Source organism: Microcaecilia unicolor, chromosome 11 (assembly GCF_901765095.1).
Source record: "Microcaecilia unicolor chromosome 11, aMicUni1.1, whole genome shotgun sequence".
Taxonomy (NCBI): Eukaryota; Metazoa; Chordata; class Amphibia; order Gymnophiona; family Siphonopidae; genus Microcaecilia; species Microcaecilia unicolor.
The window spans coordinates 79,839,529-79,866,883 of NC_044041.1; the positions used below are offsets into that span (position 1 = coordinate 79,839,529).

General features: G+C 44.1%; 1 protein-coding gene across 1 annotated transcript; it reads left to right on the top strand.

The window, feature by feature from the left end:
* The first annotated feature begins 16,027 nt into the window (after nt 1–16,027).
* LOC115480287 (cytochrome b-c1 complex subunit 10) lies at nt 16,028–27,312 on the top strand. The gene is made up of 3 exons (XM_030218855.1): nt 16,028–16,167; nt 21,026–21,163; nt 27,140–27,312. Exons 1-2 carry the CDS (start codon nt 16,118–16,120, stop codon nt 21,141–21,143), a joined length of 168 nt encoding a protein of 55 aa, XP_030074715.1. The 5' UTR covers nt 16,028–16,117; the 3' UTR covers nt 21,144–21,163; nt 27,140–27,312.
* The last annotated feature ends 43 nt before the right edge of the window (nt 27,313–27,355 follow it).

A 27,355-nucleotide genomic window follows, 5' to 3' on the forward strand; every position in this document is an offset into this window, starting at 1 on the left:
AACGCCATGAAATTCTATGCGGATTCCAATTAAAGAGAACCAAGCATTTCTGGAAAAAATACAATTACTGGTAATCTTAACATCTCATCTCCAAAAATTTCTTTTTAATTTAAAGAAAGCAGCTTTCAACATCTTTCTAAATAGCAGATAATTTTGTATCATTCTAATGTGTGGCAGTAGCGAGTTCCAAAAAACAGATGCTTCATAGGAAAAGCCTGAAGGAAAAGAACTTGCCTGAATGAACCAATTGTCCAAGTATGGGTGATATTTTCTGTGCACAAAAATGCCACTACTCCACCATCACCTTGGAAATGTGGCCACCATTGTCGAGCTGAAAGGCAGCACCCAAAATTGCAAATGAAGAATTTTCATGTGGTGGTTATATTGGAATATGAGGAAACACTTCTTTGAGGTCTAAGGCTGTCAAAATTTTCCCTTTTTTGTCCAAAGCTACTACTAATCTTAAGGTTTTCATACAAAAATTACATATGTTTAATCTTAGATTTATAGCGTTAAAGTCCAAAACTGGACAAAATGTTCCTTCTTTCTTGGCACTACAAAATAAATGGAATACCTTCTTGTGCCCCAATGCTCCTGGGCACAGGAATCATAGTTCCTAGATCTAAAAGGTTCTGCAATGTGGAGTGGACCATCTCCTTCTTTGCTAAAATGCAACAAGGAGATACTTAAAACAAAAATCTGCAAGAGAGTGGGGAAAACTCTAGTAATCTGTTCAATTGCACATACCTGGATATTCAAAGCAGGAGCCTGCACATGGCCTGACACTGAATATCCAGGGTTAATTCAGCTCACAGCTGTAAGCAGCTTAAACGCTGACCACCACAAGCTGAATAACTATCCCTAAAGACCTAACCCTGCATGATGCCCTTAGGTATAGGGTGAAGCATGCTGATATTTTTTTTAATTTCTCTGTCTCTATCCACTTGTAGACAGGCATAACCCACAAGTTCTGGACTGGTCTGGTGAAGACGATAAGGAATGTGCCATTGATTTCTGGGAACTAACCAGCGGGTTACAGTTACCTGCTTTCCTCTTAGATTCTCAACCGATGAAAACATATGTTATTTTTATTTTCTCCTTATAAAAAGTTCCCTTATTGCAGTAATGGGAAATCATGCAGTCCCTCTTAGAAATTTTACACAAAAAATATTCTGGCTAATAGGCTACTGTAAAATGCTTTAACACATTTTGTGGTATCCTGTGCATTACCTTTTTTTTCTTTTTTAATATTTTTAGGAGGGTGTGTGTGTCATGGGCAGAGTGGATATTTAGCATGCACTAACTGAATAACACAGGGTTAACGCAGGAGCACTTTGGTGCTTGCTAAATAGGAGGCAGTGTGTGCTCCTGTGTTAATTGTTTGTAGATATTGAGCATTAATGACATTAGCACTTGACCTGAAAAAAAAAAAAAGAAATACAAGAATGCCCTACAACATGATGTGTTAAATCTGGACTTAATGCATGGGAAAGTCCTGCATTAGAAAGCACTAAGCCCAGATTTTACAGCACTTTAGTAACTGGGCCCCTATGTTTTGTACCATTAAAAGTCAACATTTTGTGCTAACCACCATTCTTATCCCTATATTTTTATACCAATTCTGTCTGACAAGTATGAGACAGCTTTGGCCTTCCCATGCAGAAAGATGTTCCACTTTTTCTGTACAGGAGGGACAATTTTTGGTCAGTCATAGCTGCGAGCGTACATTCTCTAAGCAATGTGGCATTTGTAGTCCCTGATTTTACCCACTGACAGTGCTGTGGATCCCATAATGCAGTAGGATAGGGTTGTCAGAAATCCAGGCCTGGTCTTCAATCTCCTTCCTGGACACAGACAATTTAGTATCTCTACAAAAGATAACAATTTGACCCATCAGGGACTTTGATTTGCATTTACAGTAAAAGAAGTAGAGACACTGGCTGGATGAGGATATGCAGTAACTCCTAAAGTTAAATGATTTTAGTTGTATAGCAATAAAATAATGAGTTAGGGCAAGAACTATAGCTTCATACCTGTCGAAGGCTCTAACAGCACCAGCCCATCCATTAGGTGGATTAGGCAGCTGCCTTGGGAGGCACAATTTAGGGGGCAGGATCGACACTCAGTCTCCACGTTTTCTTCTCCTTCCTTTCCTCCCTCCACCTCCCACCTTGAGAGGTGTTTGGGCCTTACCTCCCTTCCTTGGGGCAGTGACGCAGCAGTCGGCAGCTACAGAAAATGCATGATGGTTGGTGCAGGGCCTTGAGCATCTGAAGCATACTTGAGACCTGCTGGATCCTGCTCCTCTGAAACAAGAAGTTCGGAGGAGGCGGGAGCTGTCAGGGCTTGAGCATGCTCAAGGCTCTGCGCTGGCCACTGTACATCTGCTGTAGCTGCTGAGTGCGTCATCACTGCCTCAGGGGATGGAACATAGGCATACCTCTTGGAGTGGTGGAAAGATGAATGGAATGGAGGTACAAATGTGATACTGGAGACCACAGGGGTGAGATCAAGGTGGGAGGGAAATAGAGAAAGAGATGTTGGACACCATTGGGGGTGGGGGGAAGAGTTACCAGAGGTCCCCAATTTTCAGTGATTGTCCCTGATTTCAGACCCCTGTCCCTAATTCCTTCTTGTTTGGCAACCATCTGTCCCCAATTTTAGTAAAGGAGACAGAGTTGCCATTGCTCTACCCGCCTCCCCTAAAAAGGTCCAGCATCTCCCCCTCTTGCCCCCTTCTTCCCCAGTGTCCATTCCTCCCCCCACACACACCTCCCTTTGCAGCTCCCAGCTTCTTCTTTCCTGTGACAGCATTATTTATTTATTGCATTTGTATCCCACATTTTCCCACCTATTTGCAGGCTCAAAGTGGCTTACAGAGTGTGGTTATGACATAATCATTTCGTGATAACAGGTACAATTCTTATAGTTTGAATGTTGGTAAGAGAAGATAGGCATAGTCATTTCATGATAACGAGTACAGTTATTACTGTTTAAAAATTAGGTAAGGGAGGACAGACGGAAAGTGTTAGGTAGATTAGAGGTGAACTGTGGTAACTGTGTGGATTGTTGAAGTAGTTTTGTAGGCTATGTATTTTCCTTGTAGGCCTTTTGGAAGAGATGAGTCTTCAGGGATTTGCGGAAGTTAATTATTTCGTCAATAGCTTTCAGGACTGTAGGTAGAGCATTCCACAGCTGCGTGCTCAAGTAGGAGAAGGTGGTGGCGTGTGTCAGCTTGTATTTTAGTCCTTTACAACTGGGGATGTGCAGATTGAGATATTTGAGGGATGATTTTATAGTGTTTCTGGGAGGCAAGTCCACAAGGTTTAGCATGTAGATTGGGGCGTCTGCGTGTATAATTTTGTGTACAATCATGCAAATCTTGAACTCAACGCGTTTTTTGAGTGGGAGCCAATGGAGTTTCTCTCTTAGGGGTTTAGCACTTTCATATTTATTTATTTATTTTATAAAGTACAGCAGTGCAATGTGAAGTGTATGTCAGGGGGTGGGACCTGGACAAGATGCACATCTTGGTTATCTTTTCATGTGCAGTCTGTGATTCTTTTAATAAGATGATTTTGTTTATAAGGTCAACAACGTGCCTCTTAGACCCTCTCCCATTTACATGGTTAAGACTTCCACACCTCAGGTTGTTACCTTTTTTTTTTTTTTTTTAACTTTCCCTAGTTAATACTAGCCTTATTTCTGGTCATGTCCCAAGCCAGTGGACAGATGCCATTCTCTGACCTATCTTAAAAAAAAGCATTCCTTGGACCCGCCTTTGCCAATCCATTATTGGCCAGTTTCTAATCTGTGTTTTCTGTCAAATATTGTAGAGAAAGTTGTGTTCCTTCAATTAAATATGTGGAGCAAAATTTTGCTCTCCATCTGAGGCAATTGGGCTTTAGACCTGGCTGCAGCACAGAGATCATATTTACTGCTTTGAGTGAAGTGCATTCATTTCTAGATAAAGGTCTGATTGCTCGTGCAGTTTCTCTCGATCTTTTGGCTGCATTTGACCTCCATTCACTTCTACTGGATCATCTCTGGCCCTTGGGATTGACAGGCACTTGTTTCACTCTTTCCTGATAGAACTTTTCGGGTTGTTACACCCTTTGCTACTTCAACTAATAAACCTCTGATTTGTAGGGGTTCGACAGGAGTAATTTCTTTGCCCTATCCTGCTTAGTCTTTTTTTGAGCCCTTTAGCCACTGCAATACAAGGATTCTTGATTTCTTTCCATTTCTATGCAGATGGCATTCTGTTGCTTTATCATACTAAGCCTGACAACACTGATCTTACACCTCTTCAACATTGTCGATGCTATAGCACAATGGCTTTCTGATCACTGTCTTATGTTAAGTCGGGATAAGTCTGTGGCTTGTTGGTTGGTGGATCATCTACCAACTCCAACCTCCCCTTTATTTTTATTCAGTACTACCATTAAACTAGTAGATAATTTTCGTTACCTGGGTATTATCTTTGATTCGAGACTTTCTTTTCTACCTCATATTTCTTCATTAAGTAGATCAGGCTTTCTTATCTTACGACAATTATGTTCTGTACATTCTCTGTTTGATCATGGCTCCTTCCATTCCATACTCCTTGCCCTTTTTATGTCAAGATTAGATTACTGCAATGTGGTTTATTCGGGGATTTCCGTTACTGCTATGAGGAAGCTGCAGACCTTACAGAAGGGGAAACACAGCTATCCATTATCTTTACCATGCATGTAAATCAAACCATACTACTCCCCTACTTAAAAGTCATCACTTGCTCCTAGTTGGATTTATGATAAAATTCAAGGTCCTATTTAGCATTTAAAGCTTTCTGGTTTGGCAATCATTATTTGTCATTGCTCACTATTCCTTTATTCCCCATCTTATGACCTATGGTCTCTGAATGACCATTACATGGTCCTATGTTGGTGCCTCAATAAAGATTTGTTTGTGTGATACTCCCCGTGTGGAAGTCAGTGTGTTATCCTCTACTCTCCTGTTTCTCTTTGGACCTGCACAGCGGCTCTTTCCTGTTTTTTTTCTATGGATTTTGGCATCACATGGTTCTTCCCAGACTTTGTTTAGCTAAATTAGAGGCAATAAGACATTCTACTTTTTATTTTATAGCCCTGGCCTTTTGGAGCTCCCTACCTTTCGCAACTCGTGGTGAGACATCTTTGAAAAAATTTAAAACCACATTAAAAACTTTGATTTTTTTTTTTTTTTTAGCAGGCCTATGGCATATAATGGGTTGTACTTTGGCTGTCCCACCTAAATATAAAAGAAATTGTTGGGTTTTTTAAAAATGTTTTGTCTGTACTCTGTGTTAGTATGAATGGTAATCTTTTTAATTATGATATTGTAGCTCCTTTCAGTCTTTATATCTTAGACTGTAAACCACTTTGCCCTGCTCAACAACTAAAGACAGTACTGTCCAGCATTGTAGTTCTTTTTCGAACCTTTTACATACATTGATTAGTCTGTAAACTGTCCAGATCTGTAAGTTAGCTTGGGAGGTATAGCAAGTCTTAACAAACTATAAACTATAGTAAATCATCCTTAAATAAATAAATAAAATGTAGGCACCACATTGCTTCACTGTACTTTCAAAATCTGCACTATGGTTCACAAAATTATCTACGGTGAAGCTTCGGGATACATGACAGACTTGATCGACCTACCAACTAGAAACACATCCGAATCAACACGAACGTATCTAAATTTGCACTACCCAAGCTGCAAAGGACTCAAATACAAATCAACTTACGCGTCCAGTTTTTCTTACATAAGCTCACAACTGTGGAACGCATTACCAAAAGCCTTGAAAACTACGAACGACCACCTAAACTTCCGGAAAACACTAAAAACTAACCTATTTAAAAAGGCATACGCTACCGATCCAACATAAATGCCTGATCTTTGCAACACAACAAAACTAAAGAACGTAATGGACATAACATAACTCTTCCGTTGTACGATTCCCTAGTGTGGCTGTGCCACATGAACTTTATCTTACCACAACATCACTTTGTATTTTGTTTACACCGGAGTCTGTAACGCTTCTCCGGTACTATGTAAGCCACATTTACAAATAGGTGGGAAAATGTGGGATATAAATGTAACAAATAAAAAAATAAATAAAATATAATCCAGAGGCATGGTATGGTTGCATTTTCAATATGGTAATACTACGGCCTGGCTAAGGAACAGGTTATTTTGAGTTAGTCTTCACTGGACCAATCTTACTTTCCTTATGCCATCACTAACCAGCAGGTAGGCAGTGTCTTAAAAGGTGGAGGATAAAAGATTTTTTTAAATTATATCACACATTATCCCAAGCAACGTTGAGATCAATGTGGCTTACATTTGAAAATACAGTGAGACAGAATAATAGAATTCAGTTATATCATGGGAACAAATAGATGGATATGTCTGAAACATTTAACAAAGTTGAGATTAGCACATATACCCAAATGGGCATTTAAGGGGGTCTTTTACTAAAGCTTAGCTCGAGTTATCTGCAGCAGGGCCCATGTTATTCCTATGGTCCCTGCTGCAGATAACTCGAGTTGAGCTTTAGTAAAAGACCCCCTAAAGGTTTGTCCTTTAATGATGCCACATGTTCAGAAATCATAGCCATATGTATAGGCAGCTATCACATGCACACACCAGAACAGGCATCCATCACATTGCAAAAGTAAACAACAACTTCTACAGAGTACATTCAAAACTTAGGGCCCTGTTTACTTAGTAGCGCTAAGGGTGCGCTAGCGTTTTTAGCCTGTGCTAAATGCTAAAGGCACCCGTAGGAATATATGGGTGTCTCTAGTGTTTAGTATGCGCTAATTTTAGGCGTGTGCTAAAAACGCTAGTCCATCCTAGGAAACAGGGCCCTTCATCTTTATTTTTCTCATTTCCTCCTCCAAAATTCCATACAGCAGATGTACAGATCAGTAGGACTCAAAGCAGTCCAAAACAAGTAAAGTCAGAAACAACACAGTTTATATCTAACTCTTCCACCACCCTTAAGATCAACCTTTGGGTTTAAAAAGCAAAACTATGTGCATGTAAGAACTGGATAAATTACTTAAAACAAAATGCCCTTACTATGTAATACTTGGTAGAAGTAATGAAACAGTGATGGAATATTCACATCGCAAACAGCCTGAGCCAACAGAGTTATTTTCCATTGAACTTTGTATGAACTTGGTGGCTAATAGTGTGCTGAACTGGAGAATGTTGGCACATTTAGACTGACTCTGGACTTCTGCATGATGGTAGCTCTGCCCTCATTATCCAATATCTGTCTTTTACATACATAGTAGATGATGGCAGAAAAAGACCTGCACGATCTATCTAGTCTGCCCAACAATTTAAACTCATATGTGCTACTTTGTCTATACCTGAACTTGATTTTTTTCTGCCATTTTCAGGGCACAGACTGTAGAAGTCTGCCCAGAACAAGGCCCACCTCCCAACCACCAGCCCCGCCTCCCCCCACTGACTCTGCCACCCAATCTCAGCTAAGTTTCTGAGGATCCCTTCCTTCTGAACAGGATTCCTTTATGTTTATCCCACGCATTTTTGAATTCCGTTACTGTTTTCATCTCCACCACCTCCCGCAGGAGGGCATTCCAAGCATCCACCACTCTCTCCGTGAAAAAGTACTTCCTGACATTTTTCTTGAGTTTGCCCCCCTTCAATCTCATTTCATGTCCTCTCGTTTTACCGCCTTCCCTTCTCCGGAAAAGGTTTGTTTGCGGATTTATACCTTTCAAATATTTGAACATCTGTATCATATCACCCGTTTCTCCTCTCCTCCAGGGTATACATGTTTAGGTGCGCAAGTCTCTCCTCATACGTCTTGTAACGCAAATCCCATACCATTTTCATAGCTTTTCTTTGCACCGCTTCAATTCTTTTTACATCCTTAGCAAGATACGGCCTCCAAAACTGAACACAATACTCCAGGTGTGGCCTCACCAACAACTTGTACAGGGGCATCAACAACTCTTTTCTTCTGTTGGTCACACCTCTCTCTATACATCCTAGCAACCTTCTAGCTACGGCCACCGCCTTGTCACACTGTTTCGTCGCCTTCAGATCCTCAACTACTATCACCCCAAGATCCCTGTCCCTGTCCGTACATATCAGACTCTCCCCGCTTAACACATATGTCTCCCGTGGATTTCTACACCCTAAGTGCATCACTTTGCATTTCTTCGCATTGAATTTTAATTGCGACCATTCTTCTAGCTTCCATAGGTCCTTTTTCATGTTTTCCACTCCCTCCCGGGTGTCCACTCTGTTACAAATTTTAGTATCATTCGCAAAAAGGCAAACTTTACCTTCTAACCCTTCAGCAATGTCACTCACAATATATTGAACAGAATCGGCCCCAGCACCGATCCCTGAGGCGCTCCACTACTCACCTTTCCATCCGAGTGAATTCCATTTACCACCACCCTCTGGCGCCTGTCAGTCACCAGTTCCTAATCCAGTTTACCACATTGGGTCCTATTTTCAGCCCATCAAGTTTATTTAAGAGCCTCCTGTGGGGAACCGTGTCAAAAGCTTTGCTGAAATCTAAGTAGATTACGTCCATAGCAGTCCACGATTCAATTCTCTGGTCAGCCAGTCAAAGAATTCAATGAGATTCGTTTGGCACGATTTCCCTTGTTGTCTGGCATCTTGCAACTTATTGTCTTCCAGGAAATTTACTATCCTTTCCTTCAGCATCGCTTCCATTACTTTTCCAATAACCAAAGTGAGGCTTACCGGCCTGTAGTTTCCAGCTTCTTCCCTATCACCACTTTTATGAAGAGGAAACACATCCGCCGTTTTCCACTCCCACGGAACCTCTCCCGTCTCTAAGGATTTATTAAACAAATCTTTAAGAGGACCCCCCCCCCCTGAATCTCTCTGAGCTCCCTCAATATCCTGGGGTGGATCCCGTCCGGTCCTACGGCTTTGTCCACCTTTAGATTTTTAAGTTGTTCATACACACTCACTTCCATGAACGGTGCTCTATCCACTCCATTCTCATATGTACTTTTGTCAGTCCATTGTGGTCCTTCTCCAGGATTTTCTTCTGTAAAAACAGAGCAAAAGTATCTGTTTAGCAAATTTGCTTTTTCTTCATCATTTTCTACACAGCGGTTCGCAGCATCTTTCAGTCTCACAATTCCCTTTTTTGTTTTCTTCTTTTCACTAATATACCTGAAAAAATGTTTGTCACCCCTCCTTACCTTTCTAGCCATTTGTTCTTCCGCTTGCGCTTTCGCCAGACGTATTTCTCTCTTGGTGTCTTTTAGTTTCATCCGGTATTCCTCTCCGTGTTCGTCTTCTTGAGTTTTTCTGTACTTCAGGAATGCCAGCTCCTTAGCCTTTATTTTTTCAGCCACTTGCTTGGATTACTTAAGTAATAGTAATTAAAAAAAAAAATCAAGTGAATTTTTATAATATACCACTGCAATCCACAAAACAAAAGGAGCAAGATCCCACGTCATCTTTTTCTTTTGATGTAGATGAAACAGGTGGGAAATCAGGAGACGAAAGGCAAACTTTGGTTCCAAACAAGGCAACTTTATTGCTAGCAAGTGAACAGCACCGAGTAGCCTCGGGACACTGTGTGTCATAAATCATCTGACACCTACATTTATACTTCCCTACTGGGCCTGCGCATTTGGCCCCTTACACGTCACAACAATCATGCGCAGTAAACATTTGTAGTTCTTACAGTACAAAATTGTAGTCCCAGTACGTACACACGTCATAACACTGAAATGATACTGGCAAGAAAAACGAAACTCAGCAGCTTATTCTGTATACACACAATGCTCCTTTCTAGCACAGGAGATAAGGTGCGGCTCAGGAATGCAGGGGGGTGTCAGCACCCTCCAAGGTCGCCTATTCAGATGGCGTTGCTACGCGCAAGCTGGTCTTGTATAGGCCTTGCAAACTTCGAATTCCCTCTATCACCTGGCTGCTTCCATCGGTAAAAAGGGTGATGCCCCCTTGCCAGGGTTGATCCTTCAGGTCAGGTCTGCTCGAGTGCACAGTGGCCATTACCTCTTCACAGTCGTGGAGTGGTGGTTCAGGGGCCGGAAGGAGGGTGGCAGGATTGAGGTTGGTCGTGTCCAGGATCCGCACCTCCGGATTTTCGCACAGGAGGGCTTGGTATTTGACCAATCGGGAGTTGGTCATCCATCTGGGTCCGTGGCTCTCGAGTAGGCCGCGGATGGTGTGGGGTGTGGTCACAAAAAGTGTTTGGCCGAATGTGAGTTTATTGGCCTCGTGTATCAGGAGACAAGCAGCCGCAATGCTTCGTAGACAGCCCGGCCATCCTCGTGCCACGTTGTCCATGCTCTTGGAGAGGTATGCTACAGGGCGTTGCCAGGTACCGACCAGTTGGGTAAGGACTCCAAGTGCCAATCCCTTCTTTTCGTCGATGAACAAGTAGAACGGCTTAGTCACATCTGGCAGTCCGAGCGCTGGTGGGGCCACAAGGGCCTCCTTGAGGTCCTGAAGGGCTTTCAGTTCGCTTTTCTCCCACCGGAGATCTTGGCCCTCGAGTTCAGGTCCTTTCAGTTTGGCGTACAAGTCTTGGGTCAGGACAGCAAAATTAATGATCCAAATGCGGCAATATCCAGCGGCTCCGAGGAGTGCCCGTAGTTCCTTCTTATTTGCAGGAGTGGGTTGGTTGCGGATGGCTTGGGTTCGGGGGATACCGAGCCTTCGGGTTCCTTCTCGGAGGCGAAACCCCAGATACTCGACTTCGATCTCGCATATCTGTGCCTTCTTGCGACTGGCCCGGTACCCCTGGGCTTCCAGGGTCTTCAAGAGGTAAAGTGTAGCTTCAGCACATTCGGTGTACGTTTCACGGGCCACCAACAGGTCATCCACGTATTGGACGACCGGCCCATACTCGTCCTGATACGTCTTCAGGTCCTGGGCGAGTTGGTCGCCGAAGAGGGTAGGCGAGTTCTTGAACCCCTGGGGAAGACGGGTCCAGGTGTATTGCTGCTTGGTTCCCGTCTGCAAGTCTTCCCACGTGAAGGCAAACAACTTTTGGCTGTCGACAGCAAGAGGGATGGAAAAGAAGGCGTCCTTCAAATCAATGACACTGTACCACTTGGTCTGAGATGGCACTTGGGCTAGGATGGAGTATGGATTTGGTACGAGGGCAACTATGTCGGCTACCTGGTTGTTGACTTTCCTCAGGTCCTGGACGGGTCTGTACTCGGATGTTCCTGGTTTCTTAACGGGCAACAATGGGGTATTCCATGCGGATCTGATTGGTTTAAGGACTCCCTGTTGAAGGAGTTTCTGTAGATGTGTATGCATACTATGCCGGGCTGCATAGGGGATGTGGTATTGTCCTTGGTTGACAACTTGAGCATTTGGTTTGAGCTCAATCCAGATGGGGATAGCGTTAACGGCCAGTCCGCCGGGGTTCAATTCTGCCCATACATCAGGCACTTCATCCATTATGGCTCGCCTCTGCTGGGCGAAAGGGGTGTTCTGGTCGTAACGGCAGTCGCCGGGTCCTACAGTTGGGGGAACGTGTAGTCTCCATTCTTCTCTTACTGGACAGATAAGTGTCACTGGCCGATCTTCAAAGCGAGCTTCCACTTCACCCGTAGTCTTGAACTTCAAGGTGGCCTGGAGCTTACAGAGTAGGTCTCGACCAATCAAGGGGACCGGGCATCCAGGGATGTGTATGAACTGATGGGACACCATCGTCCCTCCGATCTGGACTTGGCGCTCTTTGAGGAGGGGGGCCGCAAGGGATTTCCCGGAGGCTCCCACAATTGGTATAGTTTCTTTCGTGGCTGGGGCTATGGCAGTGGTGATAACAGATCGCTGGGCCCCTGTGTCTAGTAAGGCCTTCATAGATTCTGTCCCCACCCGAATTTCCACCAGAGGGTCAGTGGGGACTCTGCCCTCCCGGTTTCTTCATGCTGTGCCGTCTCGGGTAGCGTCCACAGCCATCTGCCATTCCCTCCGGTCATCCCGTCCTCTCTCTCTTCGGCCCCTTCCACGGCCTCGCCTAGGGGCCCCCGTGCGGTCGCCGGTCTCCTCCTCTCTCTGCCGGTCCCATGATTCCTCTTCTCTCGGGTTGTCCCGTATCTCCTCTGGACAATCAGCCCACCAGTGTCCTTCTTGTCGGCAATTTGCACACTGGTTACGCCCTATGGGGGACCGCGTTCCTCTTGTTCTCCTGCCCCTCCCCTTTGGTCTAGACCTCATTCGTTCTTCCAGCACCGTGGCCAACACATCTGCCTTCTCCCGCATCCGTCTGGTCGATTCCTTCCGGGCCTCCACCTTCTCCTCCTGGTCGCGATATCCGAATACGCGATCAGCTATAGCTTTCAGTTGGCTTAGGCTCATCCCTTCGAACCCCTCCGTTCTCTGTAGCTTTCTTCGTATATCCGGTGCTGACTGGCTAACAAAACTCATAACCACGGTTGGGAGGTTCTTAGGGTCTTCGGGATTTATCGGGCTGTGCCTTCTGAATGCTTCCATAAGTCGTTCAAGGAAGTCCCCTGGACTCTCGTCCTTTTGTTGGACTACACTGTGGATTTTTCCCATGTTGGTAACCTTCTGCTTCCCCTTCTTTAAGGCGGCCAGGTACGCCTGCTGGTATCGGCGGATAAAGGTTTGGCCTTCGGCGGTTCGGTAGTCCCACGTAGGGGCAGCGATGGGCGCCTCCGTTTCTATTAGGTTCTGTAAATTGGCATGGGCCGGATTCGCATCCCGGATGGCTTGCTCCATATTTTGTTGTAAAAGGCGGCGTTCTTCAGAGGTCAGGATGTGGGCGCTCAACTGCCTAAGGTCTGCCCAGGTTGGATTATAACTGTATATAATACCTTCCACCAGCTCTATCAGCTGCTCGGGTTTCTGGTCGTAGGACGGCCCATGGAATTTCCAGTTATACAAATCGGCACTTGAGAAGGGAACGTGGCTATAAACTGTTGATTCGATGGGCTGGCCCCCCCCTTCCGCCGGGTTAGGGGTATAGGTGGTGGACTGTCGAACTGGGAATAAGTGGGAGGTTCCCTCTTTTCGGCTGGACGGAAGGGCCTGTTGCGGACTCGATTGGGGGAACCGAGTAATGTTCTTCACAACCCGTTTACTCTTCCGTGTGGTTGCGAGGCCAGGTGACTCAGGTGAGGCTGGACGGGACGTCTCCCCGGTGTCCGACTCTGACCCGGAAGTCTCGGCGTCAGCGGGGCCTTCTGCTAGGCCCGTAAGGTCAGGGTACATAGGAGCATAGGGCGGCGGTGCAATGTCGTCTTCGTATGCTTCCGCCGTAGCAAGTATCGGGGCTTTTGGAGGCTTCTTCTCGGCCGAACCCTGAACTTTCCCTGCGGTTTTCTTTGGGGGTTTTTTCCTAGAAAGTGTGTTGGTAGTACTGGGCGTAGTTCCTGCCTTGACTCTGGTAGCAGGGGGCGTGGTCTCAGTGGCTTCAGTGCTAGGGGCAGTAGGCCGTATGGGGGCGGTCCCTGCGGCCTTCGGGACGGCAGCGGTTGCCGAGCTTTGGAGAGCGAAGGCATGGGTCGGCAGGGTTCTAAGTTTGGTTTTCCGGCCTTTTCTCTGCTTTACCAACATAAGGGCGGCCTTTTCTACCTTCCGTTGGGCCCAGGCCGGCGGATCCCGGACTACGTCCAACCACGCTTCTATGTATGGAATGTCCTCGGGACAGCCTGGGTTTCCCTCAATTATAACAATATTCATGACCGCCGCCACTTTTTCATACTCGAATGACCCTTCCGGGGGCCATCCAGCAATTCCTAGCCCTGGCCACATAAATTGACATCTCTGTATCATCCCGGCCCTGCTACATTTATCGAGGTCGAACACTTCGCCAAAGTGTTCCGTCATTAAATCTAACGGTGAAGACCCACCCCCGCCCATCCTAACCTGAGTGCCAAAGGACAGGTGACGGACAAAGGGGGAAAGGGGAGGTGGAGGAGTAAGGGGTCTCGTTCCACCAGACACAGAAGGGTCAACACTCGGCCTGACCAGGACGCGGTCGCCCGGCCTGGAACTGCAAGCCCACTCACACACTTTCATACGCCACAAGAAACCCCCCCGTTCGTTCGCCGCTCGGTTTCGTCGCCGGAGCCTAGTGAGTTTCGGGACCTAGTCGGATACCAATAGTCCGTATTAGTCACTGGCTAAAAGAGGGTGATCACGCCTCTTCTTCGGTCCTTACTGGGCCGGTCACTACGTAGAGTATACTCGCCTGTCCGCCGGGGTCGCAGGCCGCGCCGTCGTGCGCTTCTCCCTGAAATGGAAAAAGGTGCCTTGTCGGAACCACACAGCCCCCTCTACAGTCAGGCGGAGTGGATCGGCCCTCCTCCGGGAGATGGACGCTGAAATCAGCGGTGGCCACTCACCACCTCCTCAGGTGGGAATCGATGACCCGATCCGACTGTAGTGGGGGAGGGGAAGAATATAATCCGATTCCCCTTTCTACTTCTGTCCCATCTGGGTCGCCAATGAAACAGGTGGGAAATCAGGAGACGAAAGGCAAACTTTGGTTCCAAACAAGGCAACTTTATTGCTAGCAAGTGAACAGCACCGAGTAGCCTCGGGACACTGTGTGTCATAAATCATCTGACACCTACATTTATACTTCCCTACTGGGCCTGCGCATTTGGCCCCTTACACGTCACAACAATCATGCGCAGTAAACATTTGTAGTTCTTACAGTACAAAATTGTAGTCCCAGTACGTACACACGTCATAACACTGAAATGATACTGGCAAGAAAAACGAAACTCAGCAGCTTATTCTGTATACACACAATGCTCCTTTCTAGCACAGGAGATAAGGTGCGGCTCAGGAATGCAGGGGGGTGTCAGCACCCTCCAAGGTCGCCTATTCAGATGGCGTTGCTACGCGCAAGCTGGTCTTGTATAGGCCTTGCAAACTACTGTTACAAGCTATATATCTAATAGCCCTGCATTCTGTCTGTACATTAGTAAGCAGCAAACTTGTCTTGTTAGTAAACAATAAAACTGGATAAGGCACAAATGTCCAGTGCAGTAATAAGGTGTGGCCAAATAGCCAAAAGCAGAGGTAGAGTGCATAAGTAAAAGTCCATCAGTAGGCACAAAACATGAGGTTGTCCTGTTGCTCAGTAGTATTCAGGTAGTACCGGCGTTCCACTCCTTCATAGACACAGGAAAAAAAAAGTTTTAAATGGCCCCAGGTTTCATCCTAATTCATGCATAATGTGTGATATCATAAATAAGTTAAATAAGCAGATAGATAGAAACTCTGAATGTCGAGCACCTGATTCTCATAACATGATGTCTGTTCTAGTGGGCCTTTACCAGGCGAAAAAAAAATATCTCTGCACGATTATTACATGTGCTAGGGTGTCCCTATATAACCAAATGACACACTGATTACGATGTATAACAAATAACAACCCTATCTATGAAAAGTTATTATTCTTATACTTCCCCTGTGTACATCCGTATGCTGCACAAGCTGACGCGTTTGAAAATATAAGTGAGATTAAATTTAAATGCTACTAACAATAAACAATAAACAACGACAACATGGATGAAGTACATAAGTTTGTTTTGAGTGATGGCTGCGCGGGGGGGAGGGGGGGAAACAGAGATCACCCTAATTGGTTTCAACGTGTTAACGTCACTTCGTCTCCTGTTTTGTTTTATCCAAACCTCCTTGGGAAAACATTCCAACCAATTAATTGCCCATTTCAAAAAGCACCAAACAATTCAGGCAAAAAGATGCTCTCCCTCCCAGCACTTTTCAACTACCGCTTTCAGTTTGCTCATCTTGACGTTTTCTATAAAGTCGAGTTGGAGGCCATGAAAACTCTGCAACACTAGTTTTGTCAGTGGTAGAGCCGACGTGTATGCTGTCTACAGACTATCCGCTCGTTAGAAACTGCGGTTTATTTTGGTTTCTTCGTATCGGCGTTTTTAGTCCTTCAGACGGAGACGGGCAGATGGTGGGCAGTCCCATAGCTACGTTTGAGGTCCTGCTGGCGGCCATTTTGGAAGTCCTTGAGCTGAGCTCGGAGTCGGCGCTCACTGAAGTCACTTTGACGGGGGAGAAGTCAGGTTTCACCATGATTAGCAAGTTTCTAGGACCGCGGTATCAGCAGCTGGCCAAGAACTGGTGAGAAAGGAGGTAGAGGTTATAGTCTCTCCCCGAAGCTTCTTTCTCCTTGTTGAAGACAAGAGGGAAGGGAACCGAAGGCTGTTGCTCGGGGGTGGGGATTCCCTCGATGATTGTCCGCTCCCCCTGTGGGCCTAATTTCGGTTATCTGTAAGGTTCTGCACGGGGTAACGGGGATTGCGTGTACGTAGAGAGGAAGGGATGTTGGGTTAAAATTTTGATGTGTACTACGTTGTATAACTTGGTTTGAAATGGAGTCCTCCTCTCTCTCTCTCTAGTACGAACGGCAGTTAATAATATGCAAGTGGAAGAGTAGGGGCGTAGCCAGATAGCAGATTTTGGGTGGGCACCAAGTGTTCTCCAACCCCCCCAATGCGATGAGGCCAGTATCAGCAGCTTAGGAAGCTTAGACTGCTGGAAAGCAGTGTTTTCAGCACCATCAAGGGGAGGTCTTCAGCTGGTGAAGCTTGGGATCCCCAGTAGCTAGCATTAAATATGTGCTGCAGTTGGGTGGGCCTGAGTATTAGAACAGCGCTTCAGAACCAGGCAAGCCAGGGTTCAAGTTAGAGGTGTGCGCGGGGACGGGGCCAAAAGCAAAAAAGGTTTGTGCAGTGAGAACCAGGGGGACCAGGGTTCAATTCCCACTTCAGTTCCATGTGACTCTGGGCAAGTCCAGTGCCCCAGGCACTTGACACCAACACTCTAACTTCACCTTGATGGAAAACTGGTGCATGTGTTCAGCAATTTTAGCAACAATGAAAGCCATTGGTAAACTGGTGAGAATATTCATCAATTTGTTTCCAGAATTTGGTAGAGTATAATCCCCACTGATCTAGTCTCATCTACCTGACTGATAATGCAGCTATTGTGAAAGCATTTCAAGATGAAGTCTGGCTGTCCAGATCATAATCTTGCTTGTTCACTCTCATGGACAAGAGCCATCAAAAACTGAAGTTGATATGAATGACCTCCCCGGTGAGGTAAGCAAGTTTACCACATTGTGCACAGAACAGGTAACGCTCAGTAAGTGAACAAAAGTCAACTTCTCACTGAAGAAAATGCTCAAGCAGTATGTATCAATTTGGTGGAACAGCGTTCTGCTGACTTTGAATTCTGTGGCTGAGAATATGGAGGAGTTGCATGCAACTTCCACTGAACCAGGTGCAAACAACCACTTCTTGACCAAATTGTGCACAGTTGATGACTCCTTGCTGGTAAACGTTATGGTGTTGGATTTGATAGGGCTGTAAAAGGACTGTCAACCTATACAAAACCTTCACTACATCTATTGGGCCCAACAAAATATCAGTTGGAACGACATCTGACAATTGCAAACTCAGACAGCCATATGATACAGCATCCTGAATAACTGTCCTGCAAATCACCTGGATTGTGGTTTTACAGTTACAGAAACGCACTTGGTAGCAACATTGCTGGATCCAAACATGAAGGGTCATGTAAATCTGATGACAGTTGATGGGTGGAGCAGTTCCATAAAGGCTACAGAGGTCAGGGCTCTTCAGCTTGGAAAAGAGAGGGCTGAGGGGAGATATGATTGTACTTTTTGAAAGAGTAAAAAAATTGATTTACTTCTACTCGTTCTATGCCAGTCAGGATTTTGTAGACCTCAAAGACTAGAGGGATACTCTTACGTGGAAACACTTTTAAAACAAATAGGAGGAAATATTTTTTTACTCAACAAATAATTAAGCTCTGGAACTCTGCCGGAAGATGTAGAAACAGCGGTTAGTGTATCTGGGTTTAAAAAACGTTTGGACATGTTTCTGGAGGAAAAGTCCATAGTCTGCTATTGAGACAAACATGGGGAAGCCACTGCTTGCACTGAGATTGGTAGCATGGAATGTTGCTTCTATTTGAATTTCTGCCAGATACTTGTGACTTGAATTGGCCACTAATGGAAACAGGATACCGGACTAGATGGATCATTGGTCTGACCCAGTATGGCTATTCTTATGTTCTTAACAGACTGACTACAGATCAAGCTATAGTCAAGGTGCAGCCAAGTGTCAAAACTACCAACAAAACATCCAAAACAAGAAGAATCCAAGGCAAGATTTTTTGGAGATTTATTAAAGAGCCAGGAAACAGCTTCAGTGATCGTCAAAGTGGATACATACATACCAAGCTCGGATGAGGAATTCTGCTGTTAATACCTACTAGTAACAGAGGTCTCATTTGTAGCCAAAACTGACATATGTTGCCTCTTTCCTGCTTGGAACTCCTGCCACCAGGACATCATCAGAATGTTCTTTTTCAGTTGCAGGATAAACAATAGAGGAACATAGAATGGAACGGAGCCCTGGCTCTGTAGATAGTTTATTATCCTACTATATAACTGATACTATATAACTGAAGAGTGACCGACGTGCCGTGCGGCATGTCACAAATCTCTTAACGAGTTCCGACGTTGAGTGGCGAGCACCGGGCGGACATGGATCGTCCGACAGCAGCTCCGACAGGTACGATGAGCTGCTGCCGCCGCCACTGCTGTGACCTGTGCACTTTCCTATGCCACCATCCCCCGGGGCGGCTTTATTGGGCGGGGGCTAGGTTGCACCCGGCGTTGCTTCGACCACTTTCTTGCCTGTTTTAATGGGCTCAACGGCTTGTTTTACATAGTTTGAAATGATTGTTTTCTTGCACTCGTTAATAAAAAATGTTTTTCTTATTTAACAAAATAATGTTTATTCTTTGTGTTATAGGGTGCATTTTATGTTTTATTTGAATTTACAAAATCTTTTTAATGCGGGTTGGGTACGGGGCTTGGAAAGAAAATTGGGGGGATGTATGGCGACCATATTATGACCCCATGCACACCTCTACTTGAAATCCCACTGATACTCTTTATGACTTTGGGTGAGCCACTTAGGGCCCTGTTTACTAAGCTGCTCTGTAGGTGCACAAACGTTTTAGCATGTGCTAGAGACACCCATAGGAATATAATTAGTGTACGCTAAAAAAGTTAGTGCGCCTACTGGGCAGCTTAGTAAACAGGGCCCTTAATACTCTTGTCAGGCTTCATAAATGTTAACTAAATAATTTGTGCTGGTACTTTCAACTTTGCAAAGTAAATATACAATTGTGATTTTATTTATTAGGATTTATTTACTGCCTTTTTGAAGGAATTCACATAAGGAGGTGTACAGCAAGAATAAGTCAAACATAAGCTGAATTTTGAGCTCCTGGGCCAAGCAGAGCCCAGAACAACAAGTTTTAAAAAATAGCTGGCCACATCACTGCAGGCTACCTCTTATCTGTGTTTACTAAGCTGCCCTAGAGACGCATTAGTGCTTTTAGCATGTGCTGTGTAGACGCCCACAATATTCCTATGGGCGCCTACACAGCTCATGCTAATTTTGTGCTAAAAATGCTAGCGTACCTTAGTAAATAGAGCCCTAAAGAAGGAACAGTCAGTTCTCTGAAACAGCTTTAAATGTAAACATGCACCTCCTGCAGGCCAAAATAGAGAAGTACAGTTCAAGAAATAATACAGTTTTACAGGCTTAAAACCCACTGTTTTGTCACAGGATAAAAGGACTGTTTCTGTTCCATAACCGGGTCTGAATCCAGATTGATATGGATCTAGCCAGTTTTTGATCACAGACTGTTCTATAAGTTTCCCTAAAAATGGGATGTTGGGATACTGGCCAGTAATTTTCAAGTTTGTCCTGGTCAAGGTTGTTCTTTAGTGAAGGACGCATCAGTGCCCTTTTTAATGCTGTTTGTAGTTGCTCATTAGAAAGAGAGGCGTTGTGGCGCCTTCTATGAGGCCCCTGCTTGCTTGCCTGCTGCACTATCTTTGATGGGCAGTGGTTGAGGGAGCAGGTAGTTGGTTGAAGGTTTCTTTTGTCAAGGCCCTTCAGTGTATTGGGTTAAGAGTCCCATATGCCTGTGTCAGGAGGGGGCGAGTTTGTGCGCTCTAGGTTTGCTGATTGGAGATTGAGTGGGACTGCCTATAAACCTGGCAGAGACTTTTAATTTTGTTGGCAAAGTATGCAGCAAAATGATTGCAGTTCAGTTGTTACTGGGCAGGCTGGTTCTGTTGTGGGGGTTTCAGTAGGCTGTTTACTATGATGAACAGGTGCTTGGTTGAATTGGCAGTCTGTTCGATGCATTGAGAGAAATATTGTTTTTTGACTGTTTAAGTATACACAGTATAATTATATACACGTATAGTACATTTCTTTCCTGAGAGAAGGCACTTAGGTCCTCTTTTAGCAAACCGTGCTAGTGATTCCCGTGCAGCAGTGCCAACGAAGCCCATTCAAAGTGGTCTAGTTCAGTTTAGTAAAAGGGTTCCCTTACAACCTAAGTAGCAGAGATGGTGGGAGAGGAAGTAATTTGCCTGAGGTCATTCAGCATCTGTTGAACTGGGAGCCCCTGTTTGTCTATTATCACTAGGCTACCTCTTCTTCAAGTCTTTGTTTTTTTTCCCCAAAGGAATTTATACTTTTGCTCAACTGATCTTAAGGCTCTTGTGCCCCAGATAAAACAGAGCAAAGCGTATTGGAATGGACCAGTTGGTGGAGGCACTATCAACTTGTGACGGAAACCAAATTAAAACAAAAACTACTGTTCAGTGCCAAATCTAAAGCTGCATTTCTAAGAATGTTTTCCCCTTTCAATTTCCTTTTATGATGGGTAACTTACTCAAGTGCTATTCTGTTACTGTTACGTATTTTGTGTCACTGTGTGCTGCTGTTAGAATAGCATATAGAAAGTGTATTGACCTAAATTCAGACAGGCTGAAAGGAAAACTGCTAGTGAAATGTAATCTGAAATTAAATTCATAGCTTTGTGAAAGAAATGTATTCAAGTTTATTTTCCCCTTCTGCAGGATTCCTGTTCTTGCGACCTGGGGCACTGTTGGAGGTGTGGGGCTCGTATGGGCTACTGACTGGAGGCTTATACTGGACTACGTTCCATACATCAATGGCAAGTTTAAGACTGACTAAGTGACTTTTTTTGTTTGATGGTAAGTCTTTGTAGTACATTGAACCAGGGTCTAGGGTTGGGCAGCCAAATATTGTTTTCTCTTTTTTCCAGAGTGAATGTTAATAAGAGTGTGCACTATGATCTGCGAAAGACATTTTGTTGCAAACAATAACTCATTTCTACCAGAATCTGGTGCAGGCTGGATTCAAAATAATGGAAAGGTGGGAGGTTACGTATTAGGGATTTATTAACCCACTGTATTCCCATAAAACGTGTGTGTTTCAAGACAGTTATCTGTTTTAAGCACTTTTGTGAAGAAACTGACTCTAGACTGAAATAAGACAAATCTTTGAGAGAGATTTGAAGGTGATGAATAGTTTCTTTGCCAGTTGTACCCTGATGTAATTACTATTCTGATTTGGTCCTGAGAGGTCCTGGATCCACTTCCCAGAGTGGGAAAATAATACAGAGAAACAGGTATTTGTATGGTAAAGTAGTAGTAGTAGTAGTAAAAGACTCATGGATTTGATATACTGTCTTTCTGTGTTACAAGTACAGCGGTTTACATGTATATTATGTACAACATATTTGGTTTATCTAAAAGGAAATCTTGTTACAAATGTACAGCACTTGGCAAACTAATCTACAGGGAAACTGCTATGGGTGTAAGATTCAGGACTAGAATGAACCTGATGGAAGTGGGTATGTTATCCCTGCATGTGTGTGTCTCTTTCCTAAAGACCCTGTATTTTTATACATGAAAGAATTATAGGTCTTTTCAGCATATTCTTGATTCCCAGCATAGTGTCTTCTGAGCTGAAGGCACCTTTTTTGTAAGTAGCAGTGGTGTAGCCAGACATGACATTTTGGGAGGGCCTTAGAGCTAATATGAGTGGGCACTATATATGCAGGTGTGAGTAATGTTTCATGGGATATTACAAAATAATGCCTTAGTGCACTTGAAGGATTTCTAAGTAAATAATCTGCCCAACTGTTGTCCTGTGTCAACATAAACCACGTACATACTTTATGGAACACCAATGTTTTTAAATTTATTTAAAAAATTTCTATCCTACACTATTCCACAATTCTAGGCAATTACTAGACAACACTTAAACCTGACCAGACATAAGTCTACTATAATGGCAAACATTTCAACACACATCATAGTATCCTCCAAAATAATTACAGCACTGGCACAAATCCTTCAGACTTTGCTTTATAACAAATGTAAATGCCTGATTAAACTTTGTTAAAACTACCTTTTCTAAAACTTTGGATTAAAATGACAAATTGGACACCAGCCAAAAATTACTTGACAGATCTGTCATAGTCCATAGCTAAGATGTTTCCTCTTACAATTTTCCGTTGAAAAAAAGTGCATTCAAATTCTGGTAGGACCTCAGTAATAGCAACACTGTCAAAATCCCTTCCCTGCCAGATTCTTTGTGAAGTAACACTAAATCTTATGAAGCTTCTTAGTGCTTACGTAGCAAACCTTAACACCAGCAATTGTGAACACACAAATACAATAACTGTAGCTTTAAAAAGGCAGCTGTGAATATACACAACAGTAATATATGTCCCATTGTAAAAGTCAGACTGATATAGGTCCCCACACAAAGCACATTCTAGAACACAGAACAACTCTCACCAATTACAGAATAAGGATCAAATTAGAAATTGTCCTGTGCCCCAGAGATACCAAGTTCCAGGCTTAAAATTTTGAGACAGTCCTGGATTTCTGCCCACTCAATGCTGTTGCATTATGGGACTCGAAGTACTCAGTGGGCAGTACAAATCCCACACTGTTTTGGGATACAAGTTCAAAACCAGGACTGCCCCAAAATCTGCAGCCTGGAACTGGATAACTTGTCATCTCTGCAGCCCTGCCCTTCCTTACCCCTTTCCCCATCCCTCCTTGTAGTTTGACATCAGCCCTGTCCTTTCCCCTCCCCCACATAGCTCAGCATCAGCCTTCCCCTACCTACTCCTTATAGTCTGGGAACAGCCCTGCCCTTCTCTACCCCTTCCCCCCTCCCCAATAGTCTGACATCTCCTCTTCCCATCACCCACCCAGAAGCCCAACATAAAATTATATATATATATATCTATATATCTATATAATTTTATTTTTTAACCTGGGCACTGCAGAGCTCACCCCCACCCAGAAGACCACCACCATTAAATATAAAATTGTTGGTTTTTTTTTTCTAACCTGAGTCCAGTGCAGAGAAAGTTTCTTGCACAGAGAGATGTCAGAGAAGTCTACAGGCCCCAATCAGTGTGTATGTGGTGCAGTGCTGGGGAGGCCCAAGTTGGCTCCTAGCAGTGGCTGATGTTGGCCACAGGGGAGAAGGCTTCAATCCAATGCAGCGGCTGCTGACTCACTCCTGGCATCTGGGGCTGGAGGATAAGTGCCCGGATTTCCCACTGCACAGGGCTGCTCATTTCAAGGACTTCCAACTCCATGACTGCTGCAGGTTTGGGTCCTGGGGGCTCACTGAAGAGACTCGGAGACCTGAGCTATGCAGGATTGATGTGCGTGCTGCTCGTGCCGCAGGGGCAGACAAGCATCAGTGAGTGAACCCTAGAGGAACTGCCTGCAATTGCAGCAGCCATGGGGAACGGAGGCACAGCAGCCAACAGAGGTAAGCCGCTCTAAGAGCACAGAGCAAAACCTCCGATGCTCAACACCAGAGCAGAAGCAGACAAGGCAGTGCGGCAGGTGGGCTGCTTCTTTGCTTGCTGAAGGCCTGTTGTGGGAACTTGTAGTGCTGGGAAATTTAAAAAATTAATTAATTAAAAAATAACACCAGAGCTGCAGGGCTGAGATCACAAGAGGTGTTTCACTGCTTTCTACATGTGGCTGACTGAGCTAATGTGACTGGAGCGGTGGTGGTGCAGTGTGCAGGGTAGCTGGCACCTGATTGGTGGTCACAAGACTGGGTGGGCCTGAGCCAAAAATGGGTGGGCCAGGCCCACCCATAGCTATGCCCTTAGTAAGTAGGTGTGATTTCCTTTAGCAGTGGGGCCTCAGGAACCAGCCTGGTCTCTGTTATTTAGATCTATGCTCCTGTAACATCAACAGTTTGGAGACACCACATCTATACTGGCATTACCTTGAAGGTGAGACCAGGGGTCAAAGTTAGCACTATGTCCCAGAAGGTTTAGTTAGGCCAACTTAAGTTAGCTGAATTGTGAGTAGATACACTGAACAGCGCTATGCAACACTGGTTCCTGCTTCTGGAGCTCGGTTGTATGTTTCTTTATAATTTAGATACTTGTTTTCTATGAGATTCACTGTTTTCTTGTACCGTTAGCATTCCAGCTTGATATTGGGCCGCAATGGAAGCTCTGGGTTTCAGGTTTATTAAAATTTGATATACCTCACAATAAAATACTAGGCGGTTTACAATAATAAAATATCAAAACAAAGTAGGAAAAGAGTGCCATTTTCGACAGAAAAGGAATAGTAGCTAAAAATTAGAAACACACCATACAACAGACTCCAAGGCCTCCACGGGTGCCCCCCCCCCCCCAACCCCAAGCAGCACAAACTCACAGGAGACAAACATCAAAGCCCTCTTCAGTTACTAGACAGAACTTGGTAGATAAGTGCTGCAGTGACAAACTGTACAATTTGGTATCACATAATTGTTGTACTGTGGCTAAGCTAAGCTCTCACAAAGAGTTGACTGTGGAATTTAAGTGGGTTTTGACATTGTTTGCATATAGAGGTTAACCTTCAACAAATAGTTAAGCTCTGGAACTCGTTGCCGGATGATGTGGTAACAGTGGTTAGCATATCTTGAGTTTAAAAAAGGTTTGGACAAGTTCCTGGAGGAAAAGTCCATAGTCTGCTATATTGAGATAGACGGGAGGAAGCCACTGCTTGCCTTGGGATTGTTAGTATGGATTGTAGCTACTACAGTAGGACACTGATTATCCGGACTGTCATGAAACGCCTATCCATCCGCATGGGGTTACCCTATGTCTGTCCCCAGCACAACACAGGTCTGCCTGCACCTGCCACTTGTGCTCTATACTAGCACCCTCCTTTCACTGACTGGGTCACAACTGCCTCTTGGCGAGTCTCCCACTCTCAAACTATCGCCAGTGATTTCTAGGTTACTGGAGCCACATTCCCAGTGGTCCCACAGTTCCCAGAAAGCACTCACAAACCCAACACACGAACCACCTGGATTTTTTATCAGCCCAGACAGACAGAGTCAACAAACTAAACAGGTTTATTGTCACAAAAATGTGCAGTCAGCAAACAATAACAGGTAACTGAAATATGGATCAATTATAACACTAAACATCTATATACTGTCTAAACAGGACCTGGGAAAGTCAGGACATATAATTCACTGAGCCTCAGCAAAGAGATCTGTCTCTCTCTCCTCCTGGGCTAAGACTGAAGCAATAACCAACAACTGCTGGGTAATTTCAAATTCCAGGCTAGGCCGATCAGAGCCCCGTCAACAAGATTTCAAATATATACTGCTTCTTGCTTCCTGTTTGTGTCAAACTAAAGAAAAAACACTGTTCTTTATAACATCTTTATAGCAAAGAAACACCACCTGCTGGCCAAATGAGAGAAATACACTTCAGAACATAATCCATGCAGGAAAATATCCAGTACATTTTACAGTCTTCAAACATTGTTTCTTCATACGGGCCAGCCTTGGCAGAGAGCAGTTCAGATAATGGAGAATCCAGATAATTGGACATTCCTTTTTCAAAAAAGCACACATTTTGAGCAAACTATTTGTAATGTTATAAATTTAACATCAGGCATAATGTGATAATTATGATAGAGAATTTATGATTAAAAAAAGCCATCAATCTGAATAATTGGAGTTTGGACAATTGGTGTTCTGCTGTAATTAGGTTTCTGCCTGGTACCTTTGACCTGGATTGACCACTGTTGGGAACAGAATAGTGGGCTGGATGGACTGTTGGTCTGACCCATTATGCCTACTGTTATAAAACATCTAGGAAATAATTTGAAACATCCAGGTTAGACACTTTAAATTGTACGTTCAGTGTGTATATATAAGAAGCACTGTTGAATATACAGGAATACGTACATATTTTGTTCTACATATGTTATACGTATAAGCCCTGAATGCAGGCACTTCTGGATGTAAGCTGCACGTAGAAGTGTTGAATATCTGCCTTCTACAATAGTTTATATTTCTGGATTGGATTCTCCATTTTATACAGCCTAATAATCAGTGAACACTACCCTCAGAAGGGTCCATAACACACTCCTCCTGTATAAGTGCCTTTTAAAAATTGACTTTGTAGATATATATAACTGTTGGAGAAGTGTGACGTTAAGAAAATGATGTGTATTAATGCAAGGCATAAACAAGTCTTCACTCTAAGTGAACACTATATTTTGTACTCTTGATGAAAACATGTCAAATGAAATACATGTCAGACACTCCTGTGTGGTTGCTGCTTTTGCTTCAAAATACATGAACATAAGAATTGCTGTATTGGGTCAGACCAAAGATCCATCAAGCCCAGCATCCTGTTTCCAACAGTGGCCAATCCAGGCCAAGGGATACTTGCCAAAATTTGCTTATAGCCAGGGATAAAGTCCACCTTTATAATGGATTATGGACTTTTCCTCCAAGAATGCATCCAAATCTTTTTAAACCCAGCTACACCAACTGCTTTTACTACATCCTCCAGCAACACATTGCAGAGCTTAATTATAATTGAAATTTTTTTTATCCTATTTATTTGAAATTAGTTACTTAGTAACTTTATGGCATGCCTCAGAATCTTTGTGCTTTATTGAAAGACCAGTTCCACTCCACTCAGAATTTTCAGGCCCTATGGTACTCCAATGTAAAATTGCCATTCTAGCATAACCAAATTTGTGCTGTGCCAGTAATTTCTGATGGAATTCACAGTCTTTCCTGTACTCAGTGTTTGTCATAAGGTTTCACTTTATCAGCACCTGTGCATATAAATTTGTTCTCCTGTTTTATTATAGGAACATGACCCAGTCCTCTGGCCTGGATTGGAATCTTGGAGTTGGAGGTGCGAAGAAAGCTTCACACTCTCAATAGGACACTTGGCAATGGATGTGCTGCTGTTGTGATTCTTGGTTACTTGTTTTCAGTTCCGATGCATTTCTGATAAATAAAAGTAATCCCTCAAAGCATACTGAACGTGCCAGTGGCAGAAATATATTTGTAATTTCATAAAA